Source organism: Dendrobates tinctorius, unplaced genomic scaffold, assembly GCF_039654945.1.
Source record: "Dendrobates tinctorius isolate UK_male_01 unplaced genomic scaffold, ASM3965494v1 ptg000128l, whole genome shotgun sequence".
Classification (NCBI taxonomy): Eukaryota; Metazoa; Chordata; class Amphibia; order Anura; family Dendrobatidae; genus Dendrobates; species Dendrobates tinctorius.
Window position 1 is genome coordinate 6,698,122 of NW_027361796.1, and position 27,197 is coordinate 6,725,318.

At 45.4% G+C, this 27,197-nt stretch overlaps 1 protein-coding gene across 1 annotated transcript in view; it reads right to left on the bottom strand.

The window, feature by feature from the left end:
• ERMP1 (endoplasmic reticulum metallopeptidase 1) overlaps positions 1 to 26,858 on the bottom strand; it is a 109,566-nt gene extending 82,708 nt beyond the window's left edge. The window contains exon 1 of the mRNA XM_073542648.1: positions 26,522 to 26,858. Within this exon, the coding sequence (XP_073398749.1) occupies positions 26,522 to 26,781 (260 nt within the window). The 5' untranslated portion in view covers positions 26,782 to 26,858. The remainder of the gene's footprint in view (positions 1 to 26,521) is intronic.
• Positions 26,859 to 27,197: the final 339 nt, after the last annotated feature.

Genomic DNA, 27,197 nt, shown 5'->3' on the forward strand with positions numbered 1-27,197 from the left:
GCCCCCCCGAGTGTTTCTGTGCAGCCCACTCACACTCAGAGGGTAGTCCAGTCAAAATACGATTAAAAAAAATCCTTTACCCTGAACAAATTCCAAGAAAGCGTTTTATTGTTTTTTATTGGTAGTATTATATGTAGGGAAAAACATACTAAAAGTTTACCAAGATAGGGTTACCACAAAGGGTCCAAATGTGACGTCAAAGAATATGGCCGTCAAAGCTGTAAAATGTTAAATGCGACTCGCCTTTCAGTGTCTATCATATTTTTTTTACAATTATTACTATTATATTTATTATTTAACGATTTATCTCCTTTTACAGAGCTGATAATGATGGAAAGTCAAGAAACTTGCCCCTTATGCAGCCATGAAGTAGAAGATGACGGAGAAAGAGTGGTGATTGGTGCGAAAGGAGCTGAAGGGATCAATAAAGCCAGTATTGAGAGGGGCATTAGCACTGTGGTAGCTGCTGGAGCACTGGTGCACAAGAGATGTCGTATGAACTACATAAACAAGAAGCAAATAGACTTGCATAAGAAAGCTACTTCTGTACATTGTTCACCTGCCAAGAGAGGTACACGGGTGTCTACTGGATCCTATGATAGCACGAAGCAGTGTTTGTTCTGTGGACATGAAGTGGTGAAGACAAGATCTAGTAGTGATTTCGATGACTATAGCTTTGTTAAAACGGATGGATTTGTAAGGTCCATCTTGTCACATTGCAAACAGCGTAATGATGACTGGGCAATCACCATTCAAGGGAGAACCACGTACTTTGGGAAGGACTTACATGCTGCAGACTGTCTGTATCATCGTTCATGTGACATTAACTTTCGGACAAATTACGGAATTCCTATGTGTCATGGTGGTGGATCTACTACAAAGAAACCGCGGAAGGTAGGGAGGCCGATGAACATGGACCAAGAGCAAGCGTTCTTGAGAATGTGTGCATTTCTCGAGGACAACGATGAAGAGCAACTGACTGTCACAGATCTTGCAAAGAAAATGACGGAGTATCTTGTAGGACACAGTGCTGCCAATAGTAATAAATTGCTGAGGTATAGGCTGGAGGAGAGGTATGGCGATTCGCTATTCATAGCAGAGTGTGAAGGGTTGCCTAACATTGTAACGTTCTGTGAAAAGACCAGAATAATCCTGAGGGACTATTTCTGTAGTCAGGAAACGGATGAAGAAGCCCAGAAGAGAGACATCATAGAGACTGCAGCCAAACTAATCAAGAGCGATATCAAGTCTAAGATCCCATCTTCAACCGATGAATATCCCAAGACTTCTTCGCTTGAATGTCAGTCTGCCTTAGATTATCTCCCACTGAGTTTGCTTTGCTTGCTTGAAACCCTCTTCGTTGAAAAGGACATTCACAGGAAGGTCGCAAGCATTGGACAATCAGTTGTTCAGGGTGTACGTCCCAGGGCTGTAGTAGCTCCATTGCATCTTGAGTTAGCAGTCCAGCTCCATCATCATTTCAGGTCTCGATTTCTTGTAGACAGTCTCCCAGCCATGGGATATTGTTCAACATATTGGGAAGTTCAGCGATTCGAGGAAAACCCTGCCGCTTCTGCTGGCCAGGATGTTGTGAGTTCATTTTCCCCTTCGTCACTGAGGTCTGGTGAACTCCCTATTCTGTTGAAGGAAGGTAATGAGCCTGATTATCAGGCACCTGAACCTTATGAGGATGACTGGCTGAGTGGAGTCACGGACTGGATATAAGGCTGTCGACGCCCTTCTGCCCTGCGGGTGATTTCTCTGTGGACTTCTAGGACACCAGTCTGATTCCTGCTCCTCTAAGCTAAGTTTTTCTGCTTTGCCTGTTTGCATTAGTGTTTTGTTTTCCTTGCTTTTCTGGATTCTGCCATTCCCTGCTGGGGTGAGCTGAATCTCCTTTTGCCTGTAGCTCTGTCTTCAGAATATTCCTGAGTACTGACATAGCTTTTTTGAAGCCTAGCGTCTTCAGGGCCTTTTTCACTGTCAGTCTGTTGGCTCTTATTTTCATAGGGTTTTTCACGGATTGCAGACAGCAGCCTTCCTGTCCTTTTCTATCTAGCTAGATTGGGCCCCGTCTTTGCTCAGTCTATCTTTCTGCCTGTGTTAGTGTTTTCATCTTGCTTCACCGTCATTATATGTTGGGGGCTGCCTATTGCTTTGGGGTCTGCTCTGGGGCAGTTTAGTTTTCCCCTTTCTTTCTTTAGGCCTAGCTATTTCTCCGGCTGTGATCGAGGGGTCTAGGGCATCGTAGGAACCCCCCACGGCTACTGCTAGTTGTGTTGATAGGTTCAGGGGTCTGCAATCCGATAGCTGCCAACTTCTCTGGTTTTCTGGACTTAGCTAGCATTTCTGTTTTTGCCTCCTACGGTGACTCAATCATAACACCAGGATGTACTCGGTGGTACCATAGACAGACTGGATACGGCACTGCTGTTCACTGCGGACAACGTCGATCATAATATCATCACGTTAGATGGGAAGGGGACTTTCCACGGCATGGGGATGGTAGCTACTGTGACTCCAGGAAGGAAGGTCAGTCGCACTGTTCTCAGACGGAAGACTGCGGACTTGGAGATAGTTGAACAAAGCAGAGTTGATGTAAGGGAATACCGTTTCGCAAAACACACTCACCGAAACATAAAATTCAAGCCCTTGCCATTTCTCGACGCCATTGACCATCGCGTTGATGTATCGTGGGAGATGTCTTTACGCTTCAAACAGCCTGCACCAAGCGGGAATGGAATGATGCACATGCTACATAAAGACTGTGATCATCCGGGGTCGTCTTCGGTAATCTTCCTGCCCATCATTGACATGTATTCCGGAGACAAGTCATGCATCTTCTCTACTCTTGAGTATCTGTGCCACCTTGCTGATAAACACCGATCCGCTGCAGTTGTTACATTCGATCAGCCACTCTACAGTACTGGAAAGCGTCAGAAATCAAACACGAGGTGCCTGAAGACAGCCCGGTTCGAGATGTTGTCCTGATGCTCGGGAGCTTCCACACATTGATGAATCTTATAGGTGCCATAGGAACGTTGATGGATGGGAGTGGAATCAAAGAGATCTTGGGAACAATTTACGGTGACAATGCTGTGCAACACATCATGAATGGAAAGGCAGTTCAGCGTGCAGTTCGTGGCCATCTCCTCCTTGATCAGGGTCTTACTCAGCAAGTTGCAGACAAAGTACTTTGCGACCATCCCGGTTTTGCAGACCTGTTGCAAGAACTTGAGCAGTAGTATGCTCGGACACTGACAGGGGAGAGTGATGACTTGAATTCAGTTATCACTTCTACCTGCCTTAGTGAAATTGTCCACCTCTTGTTCACCAACAGAAACGGATTATCCACTCACTCTCGCACCAGTAAACTACGGCTGAATTACCAACAGATGGTTGGAATTGCAAGGGAGCTTATCGAGGCCGATCATACAGGACCCTGGCTGATGCACCTTCATGCTGTAGCCGAATGTTTGCCCATTCTTGCAGCTGCTGGGCATGGGAATTATGTGAAGGCCGCCTACCTTTACCTCCAGTCTATGACCACTCTGGAAGATGATATGCCAGTCTTCCATAGATTTATGAATGGCTTGCATGTTGTAAGGCGGACTGATCAGTACTGGGCAGGCCTGGGTTGCGACTTAGTCATCGAGCAAGTACTGATGCACTCCCTAAAAACTGCAGGAGGACTCACCAGAGGAAGTGGAATGTCCGAACATCAGAGAGCCTTGTGGACTGTCTGTGCCAGTGTCCTCTTCCTACAGTGATGCAATGCAGGGTTTCACTCGCCAGAGCTTTGTCACCAGTGAACAACACAAGGAGGCAAGAACGTCAAGGACGAGAAGAGATCGTGAAGAGCTGGAGAAAATTGCAGATAAACTCGGGACCTTTTCACCTTTCTCTGATGAAGTGTTTCTTCACAACATTATCACCGGTTTCAATGCAAATAAGGATGTGAATGTCCTTATCCTGTTCACCATTGGCAGAGAAATTGTGGTAACAATGGAGGGTCAATCACTGTTTTCTGTTAAGTACAAGCGGTCAATGAAAGCCAAGACCCTGGCATCCAGTGAGGCTATTGACGTTGCTAAGGACAAAACAATAGACCCCGCTCTTTTGTTCCAAAGGTTTCTTGTGGTGTCTCAAACTGCTGATCTTTCCCTTGATGAGGTGATGGCCTATGAACTTTCACCATACCCACCATCCCTCTTTGAGGCAAAACATCTCTTACGCAAACCAAACAAAGCACAACTGATGGCTGCTATAAAAGAACAGAGTTCAGATGACGCAGTACTCAAGGATGTACCAGAAGTGGAACATTATGTTCTTGATGGAGGTTCTCTTCTCCATCGACTGAAGTGGTCAGAAGGAAAGACATATCGTTCAATCGCTGAAGACTATGCATCTTTCACACTAAAGCACTATGGTAAGGCTACGATAGTATTTGATGGTTACATTGGAGGACCAAACACTAAGGACATTACCCATCAGCGACGGCGCAAAAAACCAACAAGTAACAAAGTTAACATTGCTGAAGGAATGAAATTTGTCGGGAAAAAGGAGGACTTCCTTTCGAATGTGGAGAACAAACAGTCTCTTATCAATCTCATTCCACAGCGCATGAATGACAGAGGTTACCACGTAATACAATCAGAGGGGGATGCAGATGTGGAGATTGTTAAGGCAGCAGTGTCAATGTCATCCAACAAAAGTACTAGTCTCATTGGCGAAGATTCAGATCTTTTGGTGTTGTTACTTCATCATGCGTCAACAAGCGATGGCAACAAGCTTTATTTCTACTCGGATAAAGGGAGTCCTGCAACAGTATACGACATTAAGGTTATGAAGAGGTTCCTGGGAAACCATGTCTGCAGCAGTTTTCTGTTCCTTCATGCATTCACAGGTTGCGATACCACTTCCGCAGTTTTTGGATAAGAAAAAAAACTTGGTCTACACAAGGTTTTGAAGGGAGACTCAGTCTTAAATAGCTGTGCTAAAATCTTTTCCACATCTAACAAAAACAGAGCTGAGAATGAAGACGCTGGGTGTAAAGCGATGGTGGCATTGTTCGGGGGCAAACCTGGAGACAATCTGTCTGCAATGAGGTATTCTACTCTCTGCAAAAAAGTTGGTTCAGCCAAAATCTTTGTTACACCTAAACGACTGCCACCGACCTCCTCTGCAACGAAGTATCATGCCCTTCGGAGTTACCTCCAAGTGAAGCTTTGGATGGACAATGGTGAGGCCATGGACACTACTGAATGGGGATGGGAACTGCAGAACAACAGTCTAGTTCCAGTGATGATGGATACTTCACTCGCGCCAGAAACACTTCTGTCTCTGCTGTGCAGAGTAGGTCACAGCACCTGCGTTGCTTCCTTTCACACTGTGGAATGAAAGTAGTGGGGCTGTAGTTCATGTTCAGGGAGAGCAGCTAATTAGCAGCCACTAAATCTCACTGGCAGCTGATAGGAGATTCCTACTGAATATGGGGTCCAGCAGTGAAGTGTCCCCTCACCTCCACTACATGCAGCCTGCAGATGGGATATTCTATGTGCTCCCCAAACTGCTCTTCTGCTCCACCGTGTACTCTGCTGCCTCCTCACCTGTGTATGGGAGGGTTAATCCTTACCTCCCTCTTTGCTCCCAGCTTGTGCTGTTGTATGTCCTGTGCAGGAGAGGTAAGGGTTAAGGCCCCCATAGTGGCCTATCACATTCACACCATAGACTGCAGTAAGGATTTCTCAACCCCTGCCTGTCAGCTCCTGCCCCATATGTGATGTGGATCTCTGCATGTGGAATAGTGGAGGGAGAATAACTTTTTTTCCAATATTCCACCTGTTGAAGTCTATGGGTGTGCAAAAATAAAAAATTGGATGCCATATGAATCATCCGTATAGCATCCGATTTTTACGATACATTTCCATTACTAACACAGGACACTCTACTTCTTTTAAATTTTATTCACTTCTGATGTCTAAAAATGGATGCCATACAGATAATACAGATGAAAAATTGTCTTTTTCTGGATGAAAATCAATTTTTTTCATACGCTCATGTAAGCTTCATCACATAAGCAACTGCTTTTTATAAAGGGATAAAATTAATATTATGCAAAATTAAAGGGTGATCCAAAACCAAAGGTGACGTTCATACTAAAATTAATTCAATATTCTAATATATTTCAGTTAAAAAATTTCTACCATTCGTTATCTACTTCAACTTCCTGTCTGCTTGTGTTTTTTTATTTCCAATGACATTTTGTTTGAGAATTCCACAGCATTTTGGGGGACTCACATGGTATGTCATTAGGGGGCAGAGGCTGCGGTCACTGCCACAGCTGCTTTCCCCACCATGAAATGAAGCATCATCTGTTTCAGAGACTGGACTGATCCCTGCCGGGTCATCTCTTCTCCTTAGAGTCAGCAAGGGAGCGCACTGTCACTGTGCATTCAAAGGAATATAGCACAAGAAACTCATACTGAGCATGCATCAGAATTTACGTACAACGCGTTATCAGTAGCGTTGAGCATTCCGATACCGCAAGTATCGGGTATCGGCCGATACTTGCTGTATCGGAATTCCGATACCGACTTCCGATATTTTTTCAATATCGGAATTCGGCATCGGAATCGGAAGTTCAAAGTTGATTGACAGCCTGACGTCATCATGATGCGCGGTGTGTGCGCATCATGATGCGCCGTCATTTCGGGCCTTCCGGGGGTCTCTGCCGGCCTGCCGGGGGCTGTGTGGACTGCCCGGGGTCTGTACCGGCCTGCCGGGGGGCTGTGCCGGCCTGCCGGTGGTCTGTGCACCCTGTGGGGGTCTGTACCGGCCTGCCGGGGGGCTGTGCCGGCCTGCCGGTGGTCTGTGCACCCTGTGGGGGTCTGTACCGGTCTGCCGGGGGGCTGTGCCGGCCTGCCGATGGTCTGTGCACCCTGTGGGGGTCTGTACCGGCCTGCCGGGGGGCTGTGCCGGCCTGCCGGGGGGCTGTGCCGGCCTGCCGGGGGGCTGTGCTGATGTCCGGGGGTCTGTGCAAGCATCGTCCGATGGGACTACAAGTCCCATCTGGCGATGCCTGCTACCATGACAGTGATTGACACATTAGCCAATGATGGGACAGTAGTAGTCCCATCATCCGGCTAATGTGTTAAATGTTTAAAAAAAAAAAAAAAATACTACATACATACTACATACATACTACATACATACTACATGCATGCTACATACATACTACATGCTACATACATACTACATACACTCACTGGCCACTTTATTAGGTACACCTGTCCAACTGTGTGTTAAGACTTAATTTCTAATCAGCCAATCACATGGCGGCAACTCAGTGCATTTAGGCATGTAGACATGGTCAAGACAATCTCCTGCAGTTCAAACCGAGCATCAGTATGGGGAAGAAAGGTGATTTGAGTGCCTTTGAACGTGGCATGATTGTTGGTGCCAGAAGGGCTGGTCTGAGAATTTCAGAAACTGCTGATCTACTGGGATTTTCACGCACAACCATCTCTAGGGTTTACAGAGAATAGTCCGAAAAAGAAAAAAAATCCAGTGAGCGGCAGTTCTGTGGCCGGAAATGCCATGTTGATGCCAGAGGTCAGAGGAGAATGGGCAGACTGGTTCGAGCTGATAGAAAGGCAACAGTGACTCAAATTGCCACCCGTTACAACCAAGGTAGGCAGAAGAGCATCTCTGAACGCACAGTGCGTCGAACTTTGAGGCAGATGGGGTACAGCAGCAGAAGACCACACTGGGTACCACTCCTCTCAGCTAAGAACAGGAAACTGAGGCTACAATTTGCACAAGCTCATCGAAATTGGACAGTAGAAGATTGGAAAAACGTTGCCTGGTCTGATGAGTCTCGATTTCTGCTGCGACATTCGGATGGTAGGGTCAGAATTTGGCGTAAACAACATGAAAGCATGGATCCATCCTGCCTTGTATCAACGGTTCAGGCTGGTGGTGGTGGTGTCATGGTGTGGGGAATTTTTTCTGGGCACTCTTTGGGCCCCTTGGTACCAATTGAGCATCGTTGCAACGCCACAGCCTACCTGAGTATTGTTGCTGACCATGTCCATCCCTTTATGACCACAATGTACCCAACATCTGATGGCTACTTTCAGCAGGATAATGCGCCATGTCATAAAGCTCGAATCATCTCAGATTGGTTTCTTGAACATGACAATGAGTTTACTGTACTCAAATGGCCTCCTCAGTCACCAGATCTCAATCCAATAGAGCATCTTTGGGATGTGGTGGAACGGGAGATTCGCATCAGGGATGTGCAGCCGACAAATCTGCGCCAACTGTGTGATGCCATCATGTCAATATGGTCCAAAATCTCTGAGGAATGCTTCCAGCACCTTGTTGAATCTCTGCCACGAAGAATTGAGGCAGTTCTGAAGGCAAAAGGGGGTCCAACCCCTTACTAGCATGGTGTACCTAATAAAGTGGCCAGTGAGTGTATATACTACATGCATGCTACATACATACTACATGCTACATGCATGCTACATATATACTACATGCATGCTACATATATACTACATGCATGCTACATACATACTACATGCTACATACATACTACATGCTACATACATACTACATGCTACATACATACTACATACATACTACATACATGCTACATACATACTACATACATACTACATGCATGCTACATACATACTACATGCATGCTACATACATACTACATGCTACATACATACTACATATATACTACATGCTACATACATACTACATACATACTACATACATACTACATGCTACATACATACTACATACATACTACATGCTACATACATACTACATATATACTACATGCATGCTACATACATACTACATGCTACATACATACTACATGCATGCTACATACATACTACATGCTACATACATACTACATGCTACATACATACTACATGCTACATACATACTACATACATACTACATACATGCTACATACTGCATGCTACATACATACTACATGCATGCTACATACTACATGCTACATACATACTACATACATGCTACATGCTACATACATACTACATGCTACATACATACTACATATATACTACATGCTACATACATACTACATATATACTACATGCTACATACATACTACATATATACTACATACATGCTACATACATACTACATATATACTACATGCATGCTACATACATACTACATATATACTACATGCATGCTACATACATACTGCATGCTACATGCATACTACATACATACTACATACATACTACATGCTACATACATACCACATATATACTACATACATGCTACATGCTACATACATACTACATACATGCTACATACATACCACATACATACTACATACATGCTACATACATACTACATACATGCTACATACATACTACATATATACTACATGCATGCTACATACATACTGCATGCTACATACATACTACATGCTACATACATACAATACATTCATACAATACATACATAGACATACAGTACATATAACATAGAGTAACATACTTACCAATACTTGTCACATTGTTCCCCGAAGCCATTGTCTTTTCCGGAATAAATATTAACATAACAAACCACAAAAATACTCACCCACGATCCGAAGCAGTCCACGAGTGTGTCCCACGACGATCTTGGGTAGAGAACTGCAGCATCAGATGATGCTGCCGTTCTCTACGGGCTGCAGGAATCCAATGACGGAAGGTAGGTATCCTTCCGCACTGTATTCCTTCGCCACTTAAAAAAAAAAAAAAGTCCCTAGTCTCACTTTATGCCATTGCTGCGTGGGAAATTCCCACACAGCAATGGCATAAAGTGAGACTAGGGACTTTTTTTTTTTTTTTAAGTGGCGGAGGAATACAGTGCGGAAGGATACCTACCTTCCGTCATTGGATTCCTACAGCCCATAGAGAACGGCAGCATCAGCTGATGCTGCAGTTCTCTACCCAAGATCGTCGTGGGACACACTCGTGGACTGCTTCGGATCGTGGGTGAGTATTTTTGTGGTTTGTTATGTTAATATTTATTCCGGAAAAGACAATGGCTTCGGGGAACAATGTGACAAGTATTGGTAAGTATGTTACTCTATGTTATATGTACTGTATGTCTATGTATGTATTGTATGAATGTATTGTATGTATGTAGTATATATGTGGTATGTATGTAGCATGTAGTATGTATGTAGTATGTATGTAGCATGCATGTAGCATGCAGTATGTATGTAGCATGCATGTAGTATATATGTAGTATGTATGTGGTATGTATGTAGCATGTAGTATGTATGTAGCATGCATGTAGTATGTATGTAGTATGTATGTAGCATGCATGTAGTATATATGTAGTATGTATGTAGCATGTAGCATGCATGTAGTATATATGTAGTATGTATGTAGCATGTAGTATGTATGTAGCATGCATGTAGTATATATGTAGTATGTATGTAGCATGCATGTAGTATATATGTAGTATGTATGTAGCATGTAGTATGTATGTAGCATGCATGTAGTATATATGTAGTATGTATGTAGCATGCATGTAGTATATATGTAGTATGTATGTAGCATGTAGTATGTATGTAGCATGCATGTAGTATATATGTAGTATGTATGTAGTATGTATGTAGCATGCATGTAGTATATATGTAGTATGTAGCATGTAGTATGTATGTAGCATGCATGTAGTATGTATGTAGCATGCATGTAGTATGTATGTAGCATGCATGTAGTATGTATGTGGTATGTATGTAGCATGTAGTATGTATGTAGCATGCATGTAGTATATATGTGTTATGTATGTAGCATGTAGCATGCATGTAGTATGTATGTAGTATGTATGTGGTATGTATGTAGCATGCATGTAGTATGTATGTAGTATATATGTGGTATGTATGTAGCATGTAGTATGTATGTAGCATGCAGTATGTATGTAGCATGCATGTAGTATGTATGTAGTATATATGTAGTATGTATGTTGCATGTAGTATTTATGTAGTATGAATGTAGCATGTATGTAGTATGTAGTATGAATGTAGCATGTATGTAGCATGTAATTTTTTATTTTTTTTTACATTCAACACATTAGCCGGATGATGGGACTACTACTGTCCCATCATTGGCTAATGTGTCAATCACTGTCATGGTAGCAGGCATCGCCCGATGGGACTTGTAGTCCCATCGGACGATGCCTGCACAGACCCCCGAAGCCTGCACAGACCACCGGCAGGCCGGCACAGCCCCCCGGCAGGCCGGCACAGCCCCCCGGAGCCTGCACAGACCACCGGCAGGCCGGCACAGCCCCCCGGCAGGCCGGCACAGCCCCCCGGCAGGCCGGCACAGCCCCCCGGCAGGCCGGCACAGCCCCCCGGCAGGCCGGCACAGCCCCCCGAAAGGCCCGTACAGACCCCAGAGAGGCTGTACAAGGCAAAAACAGGGTTTTTCTTATTCCGATACCGGAAGTCCCATAGACTTGAATGGGACTTCCGGTATCGGAATCGGCGATACCGATACTTTTTTTTAAAGATCGGCCGATCCATTCCGATCCGATACTTTGAAGTATCGGACGGTATCGCTCAACTCTAGTTATCAGGTGAGCAGGACTAGCCGAGCCTCCAAAACAGACATCACTGATGGCACCTAATTTCAGAGAGGGCGTAGATGCTGCGGAAGTGATAGCAGCTTCTGCCCCCTGATGACGACTAATTCAAATATGCCAGCATGCAATGTTAAATCTCAAACAAAATGTCATGGGACGTAAAAAAAAAATAAGACAGGAAGTCAGAATGTAGAGGGTACGTTAGGGAATTTTTTATTGAAGTATATTGGAAAACAAGATTAGATTATTACACTGAATAGATATACATTTAACATGAAATTCACCTTTGGTTTTGGACCACCCCTTTAAGTTCAGCCAATTGGTTTGGCCCTCCAGAGCAGTGCCAGTTTCTCATGTGGCCCCTTGGGGAAAAATAATTGCCCACCCCTGCACTAGAGCATGTCACGGATGTCAGAAACCTTCATTATACACACAACGAAGCACGTATGTGACGGATGTGAGGAACTTCCATTATACACAATGGAGCCCGTGACGGATGTGAGGAACCTCCATTATACACAATAGAGCATGTGACGTATGTGAGGAACCTCCATTATACACAATAGAGCACGTGACGTATGTGAGGAACCTCCATTATACACAATGGAGCACGTGACGGATGTGAGGAACCTCCATTATACACAATGGAGCACGTGACGGATGTGAGGAACCTCCATTATACACAATAGAGCATGTGAGGAACCTCGATTATACACATTGGAGCACGTGACGGATGTGAGGAACCTCCATTATACACAATAGAGCACGTGACGGATGTGAGGAACCTCCATTATACACAATGGAGCCAGTGACGGATGTGAGGAACCTCCATTATACACAATGGAGCATGTGACAGATGTGAGGAACCTCCATTATACACAATAGATCACGTGACGGATGTGAGGAACCTCCATTATACGCAATAGAGCATGTGACGTTTGTGAGGAACCTCCATTACACAATAGAGCATGTCACGGATGTCAGAAACCTTCATTATACACACAACGAAGCACGTATGTGACGGATGTGAGGAACCTCCATTATACACAATGGAGCCCGTGACGGATGTGAGGAACCTCCATTATACACAATAGAGCATGTGACGTATGTGAGGAACCTCCATTATACACAATAGAGCACGTGACGTATGTGAGGAACCTCCATTATACGCAATAGAGCATGTGACGGATGTGAGGAACCTCCATTACACAATAGAGCATGTCACGGATGTCAGAAACCTTCATTATACACACAACGAAGCACGTATGTGACGTATGTGAGGAACCTCCATTATACACAATGGAGCCCGTGACGGATGTGAGGAACCTCGATTATACACATTGGAGCACGTGACGGATGTGAGGAACCTCCATTATACACAATAGATCACGTGACGGATGTGAGGAACCTCCATTATACACAATAGAGCATGTGACGTATGTGAGGAACCTCCATTACACAATAGAGCATGTCACGGATGTCAGAAACCTTCATTATACACACAACGAAGCACGTATGTGACGGATGTGAGGAACCTCCATTATACACAATGGAGCCCGTGACGGATGTGAGGAACCTCCATTATACACAATGGAGCCCGTGACGGATGTGAGGAACCTCCATTATACACAATGGAGCCCGTGACGGATGTGAGGAACCTCCATTATACACAATGGAGCCCGTGACGGATGTGAGGAACCTCCATTATACACAATGGAGCCCGTGACGGATGTGAGGAACCTCCATTATACACAATGGAGCACGTGACGGATGTGAGGAACCTCCATTATACACAATGGAGCACGTGACGGATGTGAGGAACCTCCATTATACGCAATGGAGCACGTGACGGATGTGAGGAACCTCCATTATACACAATAGAGCATGTGACGGATGTGAGGAACCTCCATTATACACAATAGAGCACGTGACGGATGAGAGGAACCTCCATTAAAGACAATGGAGCACGTGACGGATGTGAGGAACCTCCATTATACACAATAGAGCACGTGACGGATGTGAGGAACCTCCATTATACACAATAGAGCATGTGACGGATGTGAGGAACCTCCATTATAGAGTTGAGCGACTTTGGTCGGATCGGGTTTCATGAAACAAAATTTGTTTCAGATGAAACTGGTCCGACTAGGGCAAAAAAAGTCGGAGTTTCGTCCGAAACCCGACCCCAATGCAAGTCAATGGGGAATAAAAGTCGGCATTGAGCGGATGACATTCATCCATTCAATGCCGACTTTTATTCCCCATTGACTTGCATTGGGGTCGGGTTTCGGACGAAACTCCGACTTTTTTTGCCCTAGTCGGACCAGTTTCATCTGAAACAAATTTTGTTTCATGAAACCCGATCCGACCAAAGTCACTCAACTCTACTTCATTATACACAATAGAGCACGTGACGGATGTGAGGAACCTCCATTATACACAATAGAGCATGTGACGGATGTGAGGAACCTCCATTATAGACAATGGAGCACGTGACGGATGTGAGGAACCTCCATTATACACAATAGAGCACGTGACGGATGTGAGGAACCTCCATTATAGACAATGGAGCATGTGACGGATGTGAGGAACCTCCATTATAGACAATGGAGCACGTGACGGATGTGAGGAACCTCCATTATAGACAATGGAGCACGTGACGGATGTGAGGAACCTCCATTATACACAATAGAGCACGTGACGGATGTGAGGAACCTCCATTATACACAATAGAGCACGTGACGGATGTGAGGAACCTCCATTATACACAATAGAGCACGTGACGGATGTGAGGAACCTCCATTATAGACAATGGAGCACGTGACGGATGTGAGGAACCTCCATTATACACAATAGAGCACGTGACGGATGTGAGGAACCTCCATTATACACAACAGAGCACGTGACGGATGTGAGGAACCTCCATTATACACAATAGAGCACGTGACGGATGTGAGGAACCTCCATTATACACAATAGACCACGTGACGGATGTGAGGAACCTCCATTATACACAATAGACCACGTGACGGATGTGAGGAATCTCCATTATACACAATAGAGCATGTGACGGATGTGAGGAACCTCCATTATAGACAATGGAGCACGTGACGGATGTGAGGAACCTCCATTATACACAATAGAGCACGTGACGGATGTGAGGAACCTCCATTATACACAATAGAGCACGTGACGGATGTGAGGAACCTCCATTATAGACAATGGAGCACGTGACGGATGTGTGGAACCTCCATTATAGACAATGGAGCACGTGACGGATGTGTGGAACCTCCATTATAGACAATGGAGCACGTGACGGATGTGAGGAACCTCCATTATACACAATAGAGCACGTGACGGATGTGAGGAACCTCCATTATAGACAATGGAGCATGTGACGGATGTGAGGAACCTCCATTATAGACAATGGAGCACGTGACGGATGTGAGGAACCTCCATTATACACAATAGAGCACGTGACGGATGTGAGGAACCTCCATTATACTCACGAGAGCAAAAATTCAGAGGACAAATGGAGCAGCATAACATAATGCATATGACAAAACCTTTACCGGGACTGAAAATGAATATTCATTGGAAATGGGGGAAGGTAGTTATCAGTCACTCATCTAAACATTTCATGACAGCAATTAATGTGCGAGGACAAGGTGACCTCGCGTGACATGTTCATATCCTCTGCAAATTAATGAAGGTAATAAAAAGGTACAGGGAGCCACTATCAGTGTGTTGAGAATTTATTGCTTATATGAACGGATCAGGGAAAATTACAACTAAAGCACAGTTGAACTCTGACACCATTTTCTGCAGTTACGGTACATGACATTTATCTGATGCCTGGTTCAGGGTTCATACCGCACAAATATTGTGTGAACATATCTCTGATTTTTTTTTATTTAGAAAGAAAAAATGCAAATTGTAAGTACAGTATCTTTCTTGTCATTGCGCCTTCAAATTTATCTGCCAAAATGTTTACAGTTAGCATTCATTTGACAAATGTTTTTTTGCTTTCCAGAGAGATATACAGTGCCTACAAGTAGTATTCAACCCCCTGCAGATTTAGCAGGTTTGATAAGATGCAAATAAGTTAGAGCCTTCAAACTTCACACAAGAGCAGGATTTATTAACAGATGCATAAATCTTACAAACCAAAAAGTTATGTTGCTCAGTTAAATTTTAATAAATTTTAAACATAAAAGTGTGGGTCAATTATTATTCAACCCCTAGGTTTAATATTTTGTGGAATGACCCTTGTTTGCAATTACAGCTAATAATCGTCTTTTATAAGACCTGATCAGGCCGGCACAGGTCTCTGGAGTTATCTTGGCCCACTCCTCCATGCAGATCTTCTCCAAGTTATCTAGGTTCTTTGGGTGTCTCATGTGGACTGTAATCTTGAGCTCCTTCCACAAGTTTTCAATTGGGTTAAGGTCAGGAGACTGACTAGGCCACTCCAACACCTTGGTTGCCTCTTGAACCAGGCCTTGGTTTTCTTGGCTGTGTGCTTTGGGTCATTGTCTTGTTGGAAGATGAAATGACGACCCATCTTAAGATCCTTGATGGAGGAGCGGAGGTTCTTGGCCAAAATCTCCAGGTAGGCCGTGCTATCCATCTTCCCATGGATGCGGACCAGATGGCCAGGCCCCTTGGCTGAGAAACAGCCCCACAGCATGATGCTGCCACCACCATGCTTGACTGTAGGGATGGTATTCTTGGGGTCGTATGCAGTGCCATCCAGTCTCCAAACGTCATGTGTGTGGTTGGCACCAAAGATCTCGATCTTGGTCTCATCAGACCAGAGAACCTTGAACCAGTCTGTCTCAGAGTCCTCCAAGTGATCATGAGCAAACTGTAGACGAGCCTTGACATGACGCTTTGAAAGTAAAGGTAGCTTACGGGCTCGTCTGGAACGGAGACCATTGCGGTGGAGTACGTTACTTATGGTATTGACTGAAACCAATGTCCCCACTGCCATGAGATCTTCCCGGAGCTCCTTCCTTGTTGTCCTTGGGTTAGCCTTGACTCTTCGGACAAGCCTGGCCTCGGCACGGGAGGAAACTTTCAAAGGCGGTCCAGGCCGTGGAAGGCTAACAGTAGTTCCATAAGCCTTCCACTTCCGGATGATGCTCCCAACAGTGGAGACAGGTAGGCCCAACTCCTTGGAAAGGGTTTTGTACCCCTTGCCAGCCTTGTGACCCTCCACGATCTTGTCTCTGATGGCCTTGGAATGCTCCTTTATCTTTCCCATGTTGACCATGTATGAGTGCTGTTCACAAGTTTGGGGAGGGTCTTAAATAGTCAGAAAAGGCTGGAAAAAGAGATAATTAATCCAAACATGTGAAGCTCATTGTTCTTTGTGCCTGAAATACTTCTTAATACTTTAGGGGAACCAAACAGAATTCTGGTGGTTTGAGGGGTTGAATAATAAATGACCCTCTGAATAAACTTTTCACAATTTAAAAAAAAATGAAACAAAGAAATAACATTCTTTTTTGCTGCAGTGCATTTCACACTTCCAGGCTGATCTACAGTCCAAATGTCACAATGCCAAGTTAATTCCGAATGTGTAAACCTGCTAAATCTGCAGGGGGTTGAATACTACTTGTAGGCACTGTAAATGCATACTGCGATGTACAGCATATTGAAATACACATTCATATCTATTGCCACTTTCTTCTGTTTGAAAAGGGAATCCGTCAGCAGGTTTTTAGCATTAAATCTTAGAGCCCCATAATGTGGGGGCACATAGCCGGATTCCAGGATGTGCTACTTACTAGGCTGTGCTTTGTAGTTTCCATACAATCAATATTTTATCAGCAGGAGATAACTAGAGGACTAGTTTTCACATGCAACGGGAATATGTGGGGGTTTTGGCATTTCCCTTAGGTCAATTTAACAATTCGTGGAACCATATCCTGTTAGTGCTTTTTGGCCAAGAAGATACTTGGCCTCGACATATTTAGACATCATTCAAAAATAGAAGAGTGGAATTTGGAGCTGACCACTGGCAAAAGTATTCAACCACGTAGACAGATGACAATTAAAATGGTGTCATGGGTTACGAAGACTTGTTTTTCTGATATTTTTCTAGGCTTTAGAGAACTAAGATTAACCATTTCTTTAACAGCAGAATAGCTAATTTGTGTAAATCCTGCTCCCCACCACTGATTATATATTGCCAAGCAATTGCCAGTTGTGATGGATCTCACAGGGGAAGGGGGTTGTCGACTTCACTCAACTATGGGGAGGGGAGAGAAGGACCCATGTCAGTCAGGGAACTGCAACGAGGGCAAATAAGGCTTCCCTTATACGTACGAGTTACAGAGGCGCTCTCAGTGAGGGGGGATATATATCAACCTCCTGGACATCACTGCCAGAGTTCCTCACTAACACAGTACGGTATGCTACCACCACTTCTTCGTTCGACATAAGCCCCGTCCGACAGCAGGCTTATATCAGGTCAAAAACAATCCCAAGTAGTGTATAATAACCAACGGAGCATGTAGACATGGGGATTCGTGTATTGCGATAAAAGAGCAGCCCAAGATTCATTTTATATTCAATCGCCGAAGAAGCGCACTAGAAATATACAGGTATATATTTACAAGAACAAATATACAGGTATACAGTCAGGAGTGTAGTACAAGGGTAGGGTACAGATAGGTTACAATTACCGTGTTATGTAGCATGTGACCACAGGGAGGCGATGATGGATCACATGTACAAATTTTAGTTACGGTTTTTCCTTGGCCGCGTCAGCTAACGGGTCCTCCTGCCAATAGAAAACTGAGCTCAAAATGAGGAGCAGCCTCTTATCGCCTAGGCTGCTCCCTCCAACACTCTCTGCGCCCACCCCTGGGCTGGGCCACCTCCCATATCTGAGAGTATGATTTTCCAGCCAGGACCAAGGATGGCCCATAGCTTTCCGCCCATAGCTCCAAATCGGTCCGCCCCGCCACTGGGTTCCACTGGATTTTATCTGTGCATAGAGACTAAATGCGGCTACTGTATTTAATTCCTGGTAGCTATGATTTATAACTCAACGCAGATTCTGATAATATGCTTGGCTAGGCTCAGAGATATTGCATTCTGTTATTAGAGGTCATTTTCTACATTCCATATCTTACAGCCTTGCACTGGTTAGCCTGGGACCTGTTGTGCCACGATGTCTCCATGTGCTTGAATGAACAAAGGGAACCACTTGGCTGTAGCTGCACAAGAGTCTACACCCTTGTGATAATGCTGGCGACACATTGGCTATGCCTTTTGGGCCCCCCTGGAGAGAGGCTTCAAAAGAGCTCTTGCTAGAGTTAAAGAAAAAAATTGTTCCTGGGGAATCCCAAGGGTGGGGACTGAGTTTGGGAGCAAGTATTTTGGCCCACAGCATCTGATAGAGAATTCCATCAGATAGAAAAATGATATCAAGTAGCTATAATTTACCCATAACTCACACCAGTGTATACAAGAAGCTTCCAATCAAGGTTGTGGGTGTGCAACAGTGGTGGACTGTATTGTTACATTCCTGCCCCTGAAGACAACAATCGCGTAATGTAAACGATGTCATGTGCAGTGTGAACTGCTTATTACGGTTTTAGGTTTTTCAATTCTGGGCAAAACTATGGGGCCTAAGTCCTGAGACCCCCACCGAACACTGATAAGACCTCTCTAAAGCCCCCGTCACACACAGCGAGATTGCTTGCGAGAGCGCTGCCGAGTCACAAGTTTTGTGACGCAACAGCGATCTCACGAGCGATCTCGCTGTGTGACACGTATCAGCGACCGGCCCCCCCTGCCGGGTATCGCTGATCGCGCTCTAATGTCCAGGCCATTTTTTTGATCGTTGGTCTCCCGCTGGCCAGCACGCATTGCTGCGTGTGGCAGCGGGAGACCATCGATCAGCGAGCTCCCAGTGCTGTAAGCAGATGCTGGGAGCTGGTATCCAAGGTAAACTGCGGGTTTCTAAGCGCCGCGCGCGCTTACTTACCCGCTGTTTACCTTGGATACCAGCTCCCAGCGCGAGCACGCTGGTATCCAAGGTACACAGTGGGTAATTAAGCGACGCGCGCTTGTTACCGCGTCGTCGCTGGTCCTGATCGCTGGTGAGATCTGCCTGTTTGATAGCTCACCAGCGATCATGTAGCGACACACCAGCGATCCTGACCAGGTCATATCGTTGTCGGGATCGCTGGTGCGTCGCTATGTGTGATGGGGCTTAAAGTGTGCAGCCAAGGACACAAGAGTGCACAGCTCCAGACTGAGGTTACTAAAGGAGCGAGTATGCATTCAATAGGTAGTCATAGGTTATGTCAACTCTCAGGCCATATTCATAGTTTGAAGACAGTTAACACAGATTTGGTGGTAAATTTCACTCTACCCCTTTGCAAACCATTGCATTGGGTCAAATCCACTCTAAAAAAAATTCAGCAAAAGCATGAACATCCTACAGATCGACTTCTATTGAATCCATAATCTCTGCGCACACTCGGGGTGTGTTCTCCTGCCTCTTAAGGATTCGTTCCCACAATGAACTTTTAGGCTATGTGCCCAAGTTAGCGTTTTTAAACGCTCAAAAAAACGGACTTCTTCCCAGAAACCGCGCGCTTTATTTCCGCGCGTTTTTGATGCGTTTTTTTCCGCGCGGTTTCTGGGAACATTGGAAACAGCTAAAATCGCGGACCTATGCGGAAATTAATGAGCATGCTGCATTTTTAGCCGCTAAGTGCTTTCTGAGCGGAAAAAAACGCATGCATTGGCACAAAAAGCCAATAATGCATTAAATTGAATGGGAAGCTTCTTTTAAGCGTTTCTGAAGCATCTGATCCGGCATAAACGCTTCAAAAATGCTTAAAAAAACGCAACTTGGGCACACAGCCTTAAGGAGTTTTATAGTTTATTGAAACGGCCAGGCAACATTTTACTTAAAAAAAACTCTCATTTAAAAAAAAACAAACAAAAAAAAAAAAAAAAGTTACTTACCGGTAACGGGATTTCTCAGAGCCCATGACGGCACCACGGAGGGGATCCGCCCATCAAGGACAGGAAACCTACAGATAAAAAGGCAGTACCTCTCTCCCGCATCAATTGTTTAGAGAGCACGAGAGGACCTCCAGGTTAACAAATATTTAACATTACTATGAAGCTTAACAGAAACAAGGCGTGACTATATATAAGTAATAATGTTAACGAAAAAAAGTGTGCACACCAACACGTGAAGGGAGGGAATGTACGGGTGCCGTCATGGGCTCTGAGAAGTCCCGTTACTGATAAGTAACTAGGTCTTTCTCCTTCCCTCATGACGGCACCACGGCGAGAATTGCAGAAATTGTACATTAGGGAGGGACCACCGGTTCCAGAACCCTTCTCCCAAATGTAAGGTCTGAAGGAGAGGATAGATCCAGCTGTTAGTGATTAAAGAATGTAGAGGGGGAAGACCACATAGCAGCTCTACATATCTGTTCTATTGAGGCACCATCTCTTTCTGCCCAGGAGGCTGCCACCACTCTTGTTGAATGAGCTTTTATTTTCAACGGGGCAGCCGCCCCATGCGAGGAGGATGACAGGTTGATGGTGTCCCTTATCCTTCCTGCCAGCCTGCCCTTATAAGCTTTTTTTCCCCTTTCGAGGACCCTGAAAGCACACAAAGAGAGACCTATCCTTCCTACACTCCCGGGTGGCCGCTATTTACTGGATTAGGCACCTTCTGATGTCCCTATTTTGGAGATTGGGACAAAAAGAAAGGAAGGAGATCTCCTGAGATCTGTGAAACCACTACGCCACTTTTGGAAGGTAGGCCGGGCCAGTCTTAAGAATAACCCTATCCTTTAAGATTTGTGTGAAGTGAGGGCTGACCGAAAATGACTGTCACTGACCCTACGAGCTGATGTTGAGAGCTACAAGAAGTGATGTTTTAAGGGACAGGACTCTCAGCAAAGCCTCTGACAGGGGTTCAAAAGGAAGTTTGGTTAGGACTGTAGGGACCAAGTTTAAATCACACGGAGGAGTACACCAAGAGGGGATGGGTCTAGACCTGGCTGATGCTTTGATGAACCTGGATATCCACAGATTCCCAGCCAGGTCATAATTGTACAGGGCCCCCAAAGCCACGACTTGTACCTTTAAAGAACTTGTGGCTAGCTCCTGTTCCAATCCCTTCTGCAGAAACTCTAAGATGGCTGTTAGTGAAACCCCCCTTCTATCTTGGAACCTGAAGCTGAAATGAACTTCTTCCAGGTTTTCCCATACAGTTTGGTGGTTACAGGCTTTCTACTTTGTAGTAAAGTGAAGACTAGATTTGGTGAAAACTCTTTGTTATTCAGGAGAGCCCTCGCAAGTTCCAGGCTGTCACGTGCAAGTTTGTTACTTGAGGATGAAGAAAAAGGAAAAGAAGGTCCAGAAGTACCCATGGGTCGTAGATGGAAATCATCCTCAACCAAGAAAACCCATGTCCTCTTTGGCCAAATGGGGGCTATTAAGATCACTCTTGCTGTCTTCCCGAGCTTTCCTCAGAACTGCCGGAATCAGGACAATTGGAGGAAAAGCATATGCTAGATGGTAGTCCCATGGACTCATGAAGGGGTCTAACGAGACGGGGTTCCCAATGGGGTCTATGAGCAGAAAGTGTCTACCTTCCTGTTCTGGCTGTTGGCAAACAGATATATGGCTGGACAACCCCACTTTTCTGAAATCTGATCGAACACTTCCTGATTCAGTTCCCACTCTCCTTGTCTCAGCTGGGTCCGACTCAGGAAATTCACCCTGCAATTCTCTACTCCCCTTTTATCAGATTTCTGGCTGACAAAATTTCCTACTATAATTCTCTGGTGTGTACCTGAGCCCATTAAATGGCCGGAATACAGGATGTCATGGACCCTAGGAGGGACCTTGCTTTCCACAAAGTTGTAGAAGGGAGGTCCCTTACTCGAGATACCAGTCCTGTGATTTTCTGAACCTTCTAAAGTTGGAAGGCGACACTCCTGTTTGATTGAATCTAGTATGATACCCAGGTATTCTTGTATCTGGCTCGGCACAATTTTGGATTTCCCTAGATTCAAAAGCCAGCCTAAGTTGGTCAAGGAACTCATGACTTTCTCTAATTGGTTCTTGCAATGTCGGGGGGAGTTGCCTATTATCAGGAAATCATCTAGATACAGGATAATCGGGATATCTTGTTCCCTCAAATGCGCCATCACCTCCGCCACTACCTTGGTGAATACCAGTGGAGCTATGGCTAGCCCGAATGGGAGGGCTGTGAACTGATAGAATCTCATCACCCCATATATTGGGACCGCCACCCTGAGTAAGTACCGATGGTCTTTGTGGATGGAGACGTGATAGTATGCGTCCTTTAGGTCCAGAACAGTCATGAAACAGAATGGAAACAGAATTTTTACGGATGTCTTTATTGTTTCCATGTTGAAGGTTTGAACTTTCAGTAAGTAGCTTGTTCAGTTTCTTGTTTCATCCAGCTTTCTCCTCAGGAGCAGGGGAGAGTAGAATCCTTCACCTTTTTCTTGGTGAGGGACCTCTTGAAGGACTGCCTTCCCTACCAAGGTGTATGATATACCGTGGCACAGCCGTGTTGGTGCTCAAATAGGTTCCCACAGCAAGACAATTATGGAATAAAATTTGGCACTTAACTTGAGATATGATGAAACTTGAATAAACGTTTCGGTCACCACTAGACCTTTCTCAATACACTGCAAAGAGTATGTAACAAGGTAGATAAACGAAAAAAACAAAACATTTTTGTACAATGAGGTACAAAACCTAAAATAAGAGACTAAATAAAATTCCAGTGTATTGTGGCAAAAGTGGGAAGGTGAGGTAAGGAAAAAGGGAGGAAGAGTACATACTCAACTGCTCATGAGAAGTCCATGTTAGAATTAGCAATGCCTAAAATGATAAAATAATGTTGGGGCCTGGTTCATACTGATGGAAATCAATGTGATAAGTGTGGTAAAAGGTTATTCACAAGGGTAGGGTATCATTCAATAAATACACCCGGTGGGTGTCGTATGTGGGACCAATCCTATATATGAAAAAATTATTTATTAGGGCTTTGGACCTTGAGTAACTACATGCGTGAATTGCCTATAATACTGACCGATGTCCGGAGGGACTGGTATGCTGTCCCGATGCAGGCTCTCAAATGGCTGTCGTGATGAATGTATACGCCAAATAGTGAACTAAAATGACAAGGAAAAGGGCAGAACTATAAGTCACCAAGTATGCCGGAAAAGGTGTAGAGAGGTGACTGACCTAAATGTGCCGGATGGGTATATGATCCATGAAACAGACCCTGAACAAGCCTGTGTTCAAGATACAATGTATTATATTATAATGTGTCCCAGAGGAGTCTAGTGTATATATATGATAGAAATGTGCTGCTTACCACTGTGGTGTTGTGACCCTGTATGTGGAAATCCTGGTAAAATTGCCAGAGAGGGTCTTGTGTAAATATTATAGATGTTGGTGCCAGATATCACAGATGAGAACATATAGCACGGTCACAAATGTAATGATCTTACTGTTGGTGGGTGGTGGCGTAGTGTGCCTTGATTAAACTCGGTTTGGGCAGTGTGTGTGCAGGAAGAGCCAGTTTGTAAGGCCTAGAGGCGGGAATAGCGCTCCCATCGGGACCGGAAGTGACGTCGTGATGTTTGCACTTGTGTTTGTGTTCCACCGGTGCCCAAGAATGACGTCGGTATGCGTTTCACTGGGAAACGTGTGATATGTCCATTATTATGGAAATGAAGAGGCGGGATTACAAAGGGTTTCTATGATGGACACATGGCAGCAGATAAGGAGAGGAGGAGGAAAAATCAAGGGGGGAGGAAGGCCGGGAGGTGATTTGCAAGTCATCAATCAATACAGACAGCTCTGTAAAAAAAATAGATATGCTAAGGTTTCTTTGGACCTGAGGAAGTGGCAGATTTGCCACGAAACGCATCGGCACAATAAAGCTTTCAAGAAAATTTCTGTCCTTGTGTGGTCAGCGCGGATACATTGAAAAACCCGGTCTTTTTCTTCCTCCTTTGTGACATTGGTATCTACAGGTGTCTGCGGCGACCACTGGTTCCTTTCACATTCTGTAAGGGGTTGTGACTGTTCACAACCTGTAAAGGTGAGTGCACTAACCGTGTATTGTCACCCAAAATATCACTTTTATCATCCTATGTGCACTCTCTTTCCTGAATTTTAATTGTTCTTTACAATAAAGAGATATTTTTTATTCTGAAAGTACCATTTCGTGGGGCCATTTTTTTTTACTTTGGTTACCATAACAGTGATATTACAGATGTCTCAAACAGACTGAAGGGTCTTCATCGAAGAAAATAACTTTTCCCCAGTCCTCGGCAGTCAATCACTGTACTTACTGCAGAATGTCACCTTGTCCTTGCTCACTACTAGGACAACCCCTTCTCATACCCCACGCTTGGCCCCAATAAAATAAATAAGCCAATATTCACTACCCGTGCCCACGCTGTTCACGCAGAGTGCGGTATTTGCTTTCCTCAGGGCTCTCATGCGAGTGTTGTGATACGTGACCACGGTGCCCAATAAGCGTAGGCATCACTGTCCCTGACAAATCGAACATAAAGAGGAAGTCCAGGCTGCAACTGATCTCTGACTTCCTCTTCATGTTTGATATGTCCGAAGGCAGGGGCATTGATGCCAGCGCTGACTGGCCACCACGTGTCACAACAACCACACAGGAGCCCTGGGAGAGCAAGTGCCGACACCGCGAGAACAGCTCCGGCACGGGAGGGGAGTATAAGCTTTTTTTATTTTATCGGGGCCAAGCGTGGGGTGACAAGGAGTTGTCCAAGTAGTGGACAACTTCTTTAAGATTTTTCTTTGAGAAATGGTTTCTTTGCTGCCCTTTTTGACACAAGGCCAGTTCCCAAAAGCATTTTCCTCATTGTGCCTGCAAATACACTGGCACCTGCCTGCTGCCATTCCTGAGCAAGCTCTGCATTAGTGCTGAATTAATCCCTCAAATGAATCCACTTGGAGACAGTTCTGGCATTGCTGGACTTTCCTGGGCAACCTGAAGCCTTCTTCCTAGCAACAGAACCACTTTCTTTCAAGTTTGAATATCCAATAAATGCTTGATTTAGTGGCAATCTTACATGCAATATCCTTGCCTGTAAAGCCCTGTTGATGCAAAGTAATTATGTATGAGTGACTGTCAGTCTTCGTAACAATATACAGTTACGGCAAAGTCCCAAGACAAAAAGTGGCAAACTTTGTGAAAATTAAAGTTTGTATCAGTCTCAAAACTTTTGGCCATGACTGAACACCCATTGAATTGTGACAAAACCTCTCATTCCAGATGGAGGTGGTTGCTTCATTACAACACTGGTTTCAGATGGGTGCATTCTTGGACTGATCGCGGCTATCCCAACACAATCGTAAAGCCACACATTTGCCTATAAGATCGGTGCGGAAACGCACGGTCAGTTCAGGCCTGGTGTAGATCAGCCAGTCCTATCTGGTCAGACTTTCTAGAAGGGCGCTGGACTTCCAAACACCCATCGGGGGATAAGGCATCCACTCACCACACCCAGAAAGTGGAACATGGCCAGAAACTACATCAAGGCCAGCGGGTGGAAAGTTTTCATTTTAATAGGGCTGTCCCTAAATTGTTACTTTTGTCAAGTCTAAGTGTGTCACTTTCTCATACAGACAGTATGGGCACACACTGCGTACATGAGACGGCACAGAGCAGCACCTGACTGCTTGTTCTACTAGTGTCACGCTGGGCAGATCGCGGGGGCCACGCTGGGCAGCCCTGCACATCACACAGCCCATGCTGATTGGCCGTCCACACATCCACTCCCGACAAGTAGCCTGCACGTACCTGGCACTGGTGGCATTAAAGCTGGTGCCGCTGGCACCCGGCGTCACTAGCTGCCGCAATGAGAAGTGCACCAGTCCTCTGATGCTGAGCACATAGAGCAGCAGCACGGCCGGGACTCCAGCTCCAAACAGCAAGCCACGGCTCCGGGTCTTCCGTTCATTACCACCGTTATCTTCCCGCCGGTTCCCATGGCCGGCTCCGGCCCCAGAACTGAGCACATTGTGCCGGGACCGGCGGACAGTACCTCCCGACCTCTCCATGCCTGACACACTGGAGCTCCGCCTGCCGCTGCCATGGGAACTCCCAGCCAACCAGAACCCGCGCTGTCACTGAGCCGGCCAATCATACTGCAGCGGGAAGCAGCTGACAAGCAGAGACTTCCCGGCCGTCCTTGCCGGCAAATAACAAGGGGCGGAGAGGGTCAAACGGCCCGCGCTCCTTCATTAGCCGAGAGGTGAGCGCTGCGGCCGAGCACATACTGGAGCTCCCCAGTGACTGCACACCGCCGCCTCCTCCTGACGGGACTGTGACTGCACACCGCCGCCGCCTCCTGACGGGACTGTGACTGCACACCGCCGCCGCCTCCTGACGGGACTGTGACTGCACACCGCCGCCTCCTCCTGACGGGACTGTGACTGCACACCGCCGCCTCCTCCTGACGGGACTGTGACTGCAC